General features: G+C 35.5%; 1 protein-coding gene across 3 annotated transcripts in view; it reads right to left on the bottom strand.

Annotated features, from left to right (window-relative positions):
• The window catches only part of LOC106870606 (short-chain dehydrogenase/reductase 3), a 91301-nt gene that overhangs the window by 23016 nt on the left and 59987 nt on the right, over window positions 1-8298 (bottom strand). For all 3 annotated transcript variants that reach the window (XM_052973739.1, XM_014916738.2, XM_014916737.2), the window contains exon 4: window positions 2587-2831. In XM_052973739.1, the coding sequence (XP_052829699.1) occupies window positions 2587-2831 (245 nt within the window). The remainder of the gene's footprint in view (window positions 1-2586; window positions 2832-8298) is intronic.

Here is an 8298-nt window from a genome sequence, read left to right as displayed (position 1 = left end):
CTTGTGAGAAAATGTCTTTATTTACAAATATGTTGATAGGTATACAATGGAAAGAAAAAAACGAAGAAAGGAAAAAGAAAAATGCTTTGTAATGAAATTTCAATGAATTTGACATCAAATTGAAAAGAAGCCTCTGTCTGTCTATCTATCTTTTCGCCTCCTTTATTATTATTTTTTCTCCCCTTTCTTGATTGTTCTGAAACCTCTCTCACTCTCTATCCCCCACCCCAGTTGCTTTTCTTTCTCTCTCTTCCCCTTTTTCCAAAAAAAAAAACTAAATAAAATAAAAAAAAAAACAATATTCTCTTCTTCTAAACAGAACAATGAAACATTCTGTTTTAACCTTTTTTATTTTGATTTTGTCTTGACGAGTTCAAAAAACAAACGAAAGCACTAATAAAGAATTATCCAAAATTCTGACTGCTTCCTATTTCACAATATACAATATCTGTACACCACTTCAAAAACTCTATACACACACACACACACATTTTATACAGACATACTTCAACTTACATTGATAATTGATTCCAAGACATTGCAGCTTAACTAAAAAAAAATTATGTAATACACACACGCAAAAAAAAAAAATTGAAAAGAGCAATAAAAAAATTCAATAAAATTCATTAAAAGAAAGACACTTCTAGTGTTATGAAATGCTATACTTTAAACGCAGGAAGTATGGTGTATGAAAAGCAAAACAATGTAAACAAAGTAAACACATTTGAATTTCCTGGTATGAACTAGAGCGCAACCGTATGTTGGAACGCTGGAATTAAAGATCTCAAACACTATGTGAATAAGTGTAAACATTGAAACTATGTAAATTTCTTTTACAATATATTGACTTTTATTTCTTTTAATAAACTAATTTATACATATTTTCACAAGTATTTTATTCGATTTTTTTAAAATTTCAGACTTAGTTTTCATGTGTTTTTTTTTTTGTTTTTTTAAATTTAATTTCTATTCTTTTAAATATGTTTTGCTGAAACTGACGTAAAATGGAATAAACCGACTGAAGTTGAGGTTTATTTTTTCCCATTAATTTCATGAAGAAAAAAAAAAGGTAAGTAAATAACGATGTAAAGTCAAGAAAATGATGTGAAGTACTTATCGTACATTTTTAGCAATGTTAAAGAAAATATCATCTTGGCTGCTTTTTTTCACTGGACAAAAATTCATATTATCAAAAAACAATTTAATTTATCTATTTTTGATTTTATTATATGTTATTCTGTCAAATATCAAAAACTTTGGAGACTTGAAGCTGACATTTGAATTTCAAAAATAATGCAGACTGCAATATGTTAATAATATGAATGATGTCCAAAAATTGTTTAACACAGAAATTTGGATAATAACACCTGAATCTTTGATATTAAGAAGCAGACAATTCTTAATTTATTTCAGATAAATTGTATGGTTTCAAATAATTTTGATGTTGATAACTATGTCCAATGAATATAATAAACAACTTTGTATGTATATATGTCCAAAAACATACACTCCTGCACACAAACACATACACACACACACACACACATACATGCATGCATGCACACACTAGGCTATTATGCTGAAGCTGTCTAAATTTCAATGGTAGAGCCTGGTTTTTAGGTTAGAAACTAGCTCTTTTTTTGCTGATGAGCAATTCGAAAGAAAAAACTATGTAAACTTACATACATATATACATACCTTACATCCATTCACCCATCCGTCCCTCCGTCCCTCCGTCCCTCCGTCCCTCCGTCCATCCATCCATCCATACATACATACATACATACGTACAGATACATATACATGGACACATACATAACAACATACCTACATGCATATGCACACACAGACACATAGATACCCACACTCAGATACATACATACATACATACATACATACACACACACACACACACACACACACACACATATATATATATATACATACATACTACACACTTGCATAAACACACTCAAGTATATACACACAACATGCACATACATAAATCATCTTCGCATATATACATGCACAATCACACATACACACACACATCTGCTCACCACATGCAAACATACATATATACACACACTCAGATACATATACATGTATATATATATATATGGGAGAATTTACGAAAAAAAACAACAGACGAAGACAGGTGGTGTAAACAACAAATGGATGTATTAGTTTAACGCTCGGGAATAGAGAAAGTCTTTAACGTTTCGAGCCTACACTGTGTGTGTATGTGTGTGTGGTATATATATATATATATATATATACATACCACACACACATACACACACTCACAAACACATATATACATCACCTTCCCACATATGCATTCTCACATACACACACATACATACACACACTCTCAAATATATACACACACACACATATAAATCATCTTTCCATATATATATATAAATATATATATATAAATATATATATATATATATGCACAATTAGATGCACACACAAACACACACACAATACACACACACACATGCACATACACATACACACATACCAAGAAGGAAAGAAATGAAGAAAATGAAATTAAAACGTAATATAAAAAAGACAAACCTAATTTCACAGCCAGCAAACATACTGTTAGAAATCTGGAAGGGATAAACGACAGTGGATTGAACACCTTTGTAGGTAGCACTGTCTAACATGGCTGCCAGAGAATCAGCAAAGGCAGTCACACCAAACTTGGAACTGCAATAGGATGAAACACCATCCATTCCTGAGATTCCAAGACAAGATCCAATCGTCACAATGTGGCCATGTTCTAACTGCTGCATCTCAGGTAAAAACATTCTCACGGTCTATAAATCAGAAAATAAAAAAAACTTAAGAATAAAAACAAAACAAAAGAACAACCCCCTCCTCCTTCATCGTCATCATCATCATCATCGCTTAATGTCCACTTTCCATGCTGGCATGGGTTGGACAGTGTGACATGGAGCTGGCCATGATATATATATATATCATGGCCACACCTCGAATACTACTGTCCCCTGTGGTCTCCACATACAAAAAAAAACATCTCACAAATTGAATCACCCCAGAGGGCATTCACTAAACAAATTAAGGGCATGACTGATCTCGATTACTGGGACTGCTTTAAAGCCTTGAAACTCTACTCTTTCCAGTGCCACCACAGGTGGTACATCATTTGCATGATGTGGAGAATATCCCACTAGCATTGCCCAAACGATCTGAACATTGGCTTCAAGGTTCATCCAAGGCTGGGACCACGGGCCATACGTCCCCTGCCCAATTCAGGATCACAACATATAGGTACACTGCGGCATAATTTCTTTTCCTCAACAGGCCCTGCCCTGTTTAACATTGCTCCAAAACTGATCAAAGAGGAAAAGGAGCCCATCACCTCTAAATGGAGTCTAGACAGATTTCTTCAAGGAATACCGGATAAGCCACCTATACCCGGATACAACTCTCAACAAGAACTCACTACTTGAATGGACCATGATATCACAAAACTTGACTTAAAAAGGATTTAGATAATCCTATCAAGCGGTGCTATTAAGTCAGACATGGCCTGGACCAATCTTCGGTCGAAACATATCTAAGTCATCTAAGTTATACATAAATAATTAAGATTCACTTGAATTAGGTACTTAAGTTGAGGCACCAGGTCAGTCTAATATTGTCTTCATGGCTCGAAGTTACCTTCAAATATTTTAGAAACAAATAATATTATACATATCATACTATGATTTAGTGGCAGAAATTATCTGGGGGTGTCATGTCTTTCATAACATACCCTCTATTGGATGGAATTATACGTAATATTGCCCTTTTATAACCCCTACCTGTTTCATCTGCATTCTTCCTATACTTAGATTACACTATTTCCCCTTTGGTTCTATGACTTTCTTCCCAATCAATCATAATAGGTATATTTATAATTGATTACCAGAACCCATGATTCCCTTAAGTATATTATATATCCCCTAAGAACTGGTATGATTCTACACACATCTGTGCCTATAATAATATATCTTGCAAATATTTTATAAAACCATTTCCAATGGTATTTTTATCTTATTTTACTTTTTTTTAATTAGCTTTTGTTATGAATACCATGACTTATAAGTGGAGGCGCAATGGCCCAATGGTTAGGGCAGCGGACTCACGGTCGTAGGATCGCAGTTTCGATTCCCAGCCCGGGCGTTGTGAGTGTTTATTGAGCGAAAACACCTAAAGTTCCACGCGGCTCCGGCAGGGGATGGTGGCGAACCCTGCTGTACTCTTTCACCACAACTTTCTCTCACTCTTACTTCCTGTTTCTGTTGTGCCTGTAATTCAAAGGGTCAGCCTTGTCACACTGTCTCACGCTGAATATCTGTGGAGTGCTCAGCCACTTGCACGTTAATTTCACGAGCAGGCTGTTCCGTTGATCGGATCAACTGGAACCCTTGACGTCGTAAGCGACGGAGTGCCAACAACAACAACCATCACTTATCCTTATTTTTTTTTCTCTTTTTTCTCTTTTTATATTCAGTATATATTTTATGGCATTCAAAACGTAAAATTCTTATCATTATTTCTATTTTTATATTCTATAAATCCTTTATTGAAATTTTATACAAATATTTTTTTCCCTTTTATTCATTTTTATTTTATTTTATCTATTCTTTTATCTTATATTATACTATTGTATTTTGGATATCTATATACCCTCATATATACTGGTGTAATTTCTATAGATTGTGAAGGGGTTTGTAACTTCTCTCTATAGTAATCATGTTATGATATAATACAATATGGTATTTATATTTTATAATTGCACTATATATTTCATTTATATATATATATATATATATATGATATTTTTATGTGTGTGTGTATATATATATATATATATATATGTATGTATGTATGTATATATATATATATATATATATATATATATATATTTTTATATATTTATATATATATATATTTATGTATATTTTCATACCTTCTTATTCCCTTTCAGATTTTTTTTATAATGTTGGTAATTTTTAAATAAATATATTTTTCCATGGTTTTTAAATAAGTTTACCTGTCATAGAAATGTTTATTTTATTTTTTAGCCCTTGATCTTTGGTTTTGATTCAATAGAAAATGTATACCCCTACTCGGATGATATCTGAATTTAATTATGGGCTCATTGTTGAATAGTTTTATCATGACCACCTTAACAGTATGCTAGGAAGAAACATTATGAGGTTTCTATTTTATTTAAAAGTCCCCCACTTTTATGGCTTTTATCTATCCCTTTTCTCTTACTTGATCCTTAAATCTTTTTCTAAATTTTAATATTTCAAAATTTTGCTAAGTTTGGAAGCACATTTTTTCTCCCTGTATTTCTAATTCCCAGACTTAGATCTCATTGTGACCCCTTTTTTTTTCCATTTTAGGCCCCTTTTAGTTGATAATCATATGTCAAGTTAACCCTGCCCTTTCTCTTTCTGGTTATCACCTCCTCTCTATATATCATTATCTTCCTAGTAATTTCTGAGACATATTCTTTTATGTAGACATGGCTAGTTTTATGGTCACAGTAAAATAGGGGTAGGGAAGAGAATCTGACATTAATTAATTTATCACTAACAGCAAGAAATTAACTGTCAATTCCCAATGTTTTTAATTTCAAGGGGATGTAGACTACTTTATTTCATAAATATTTGCCATAAAGGCATTACAAAGAGGGGATGAACAAGGACAGACAAACATAAAAGGGGTGAAGTAACTGTATCGATTAAATATTTACAATTTTAAATGTAGCTATATCACCATTCCTCTTTCTTGACCCCCATTATTTTCTTCTACCGCTCTAACTTACAGTAGGCTTTAGGTATTTTTTCTCTAAATTCATTCTGCTGCAATTATAGCAAAAAGAAGCAATGTAATTATTTTAGTCTCTCGTACTGATGAATAATTTGCTAAAAAAATTATAATGGAGTATCCTATATATTGGAAATTTATATGGTCGTACTCGTCTGAGGAGAGCGGTTTATTTCAAATTGATGTAATGTTTGCACTGATTGATTAAATGGAGCTGTTTGAAACAGCTGTAATGCACTGATACCTGGACAATCTTGTTAAGGTCACGGAGAGGGTCATAGCCCAACAAATTAGGAAGAGAGTCAGTCTAGATGAGATGCAGTTTGGGTTTGTGCCTGGGAAAAGCACCACTGATGCTATATTTCTGGTAAGACTGCTGCAGGAGAAATACCTAGCCAAAGATAAACCTCTGTACCTGGCTTTCGTGGACATGGAGAAAGCCTTTGACAGAGTCCCTCGATCCCTCATCTGGTGGTCAATGAGGAAACTAGGGATAGATGAATGGTTAGTGAGAGCTGTGCGAACCATATACAGGGATGCTGTCAGTAAGGTGAGGGTTGACAATGAGTACAGTGAAGAATTCTGAGTATGGGTAGGGATCCACCAAAGATCAGTCCTCAGCCCCCTCTTATTCATCATAGTCTTCCAGGCAATAACAGAGGAATTCAAGACAGGATGCCCCTGGGAGCTCCTCTATGCTGATGACCTTGTGCTAATTGCTGAGTCACTATCAGAACTAGAGGAGAAGTTTCAGGTATGGAAACAAGGTCTAGAATCAAAGGGCCTTCGAGTCAACCTAGCTAAAACCAAAGTCTTAGTAAGTAGGAAGGCAAACAAATCACAAATCTCTTCAGGTAGATGGCCCCGCTCGATCTGTAGAAAAGGTGTAGGTAGAAACTTCATAAGATGTACCCAGTGTAAGCTATGGACACATAAGAGGTGCAGCAATATCAAAGGGAGGCTAATTGGGAAGATAGTTTTTGTATGTGGCAGATGCTCAGGAGCAATAAACACTGAAAATGTGCAGAGAACAGCTTCTGTCACATTCCAGGGAGAAAAACTAGAAGTAGTTGATAGCTTCTGTTACCTAGGTGACCAAGTCAGTAGCAGGGGCGGATGCTCTGAAAGTGTAGCTGCTAGAATAAGAATAGCCTGGGCAAATTTTAGAGAGCTCCTACCTCTGCTGGTGAGAAAGGGTCTCTCTCTCAGAGTAAAAGGCAGACTGTATGATGCATGTGTACGAACAGCCATGCTACATGTCAGTGAAACATGGGCTGTGACTGTTGAAGACATGTGTAAGCTTGAAAGGAATGAAGCCAGTATACTCCGATAGATGTGTAATGTCAGTGTGCATACATGACAGAGTGTAAGTGCCCTGAGAGAAAAGTTGGATTTAAGAAGTGTCAGATGTGGTGTGGTGAGACGACTGCGCAGGTATGGTCATGTGGTGTGAATGGATGAGGATGGCTGTGTAAAAAAGTGTCACACCCTAGCAGTTGAGGGAACCTGTGGAAGAGGTAGACCCAGGAAAACCTGGGATGAGGGGGTGAAGCGTGACCTTCGAACATTAGGCCTCACCAAGGCAATGACTAGTGACCGAGACCTTTGGAAATATGCTGTGCTTGAGAAGACCCAACAAGCCAAGTGAGACCATAACCCGTGGCCTATGCCAGTGCATGTAACCAGCCCACTTATGAATACACCTCATTCATTGGACAATAAACTTTGCTTGCAAAAACCTAATGAGGCAAGTGAAATCAAAATTAAAATCACTGACGTGGCCGATGACAGTGCTGCCTGATTGGCACACATGCCAGTGGAATGTTAAAAGCACATCTGAGTGTGATTGTTGCCAGTGCTGCCAGATTGGCTCCCGTGCAGGTAGCACATAAAAAACACCTTTTGAGTGTGGTCATTGCCAGAACCACTCAACTGGTCCTCATGTTGGTGTCACGTAGAAGCTCCCACTACACTCTTGGAGTGGTTGGTGTTAGGAAGGGCATCCAACTGTAGAAACTTTGCCAGATCAGATTGAGCTTGGTGCAGCCTCTTGCTCACCAGTCCTCATTCAAAATGTCCAACCCATGCCAGCATGGAAAGCAGATGTTAAACGAGGATGATGATAATGATGATGATGTATATATATATTTATGTGTCTATGTTTGTGTCTGTGTTTGACCCTGCCACCATCGCTTCACAACTGATGTTGGTGTGTTTATGTCCCTGTAACTTAGTAGTTTGGCAAAAGAGACCAATAGAACAAGAACTAGGCTTAAAAAGAATAAGTCCTGGGATTGATTTCTCTGACTAAAACCTTTTAAGGTGGTGCTCCAGCATGGCCACAGTCAAATGACTGAAACATGTAAAAGAATAAATATATATATATTTATATATATATATATATATATAAATATATATATATTTATTCTTTTACAT

Source organism: Octopus bimaculoides, chromosome 16 (genome assembly GCF_001194135.2).
Source record: "Octopus bimaculoides isolate UCB-OBI-ISO-001 chromosome 16, ASM119413v2, whole genome shotgun sequence".
Lineage (NCBI taxonomy): Eukaryota > Metazoa > Mollusca > Cephalopoda > Octopoda > Octopodidae > Octopus > Octopus bimaculoides.
The sequence above is the reverse complement of the archived record's forward strand: the minus strand, read 5'-3'. Positions and strand labels throughout refer to the sequence as shown.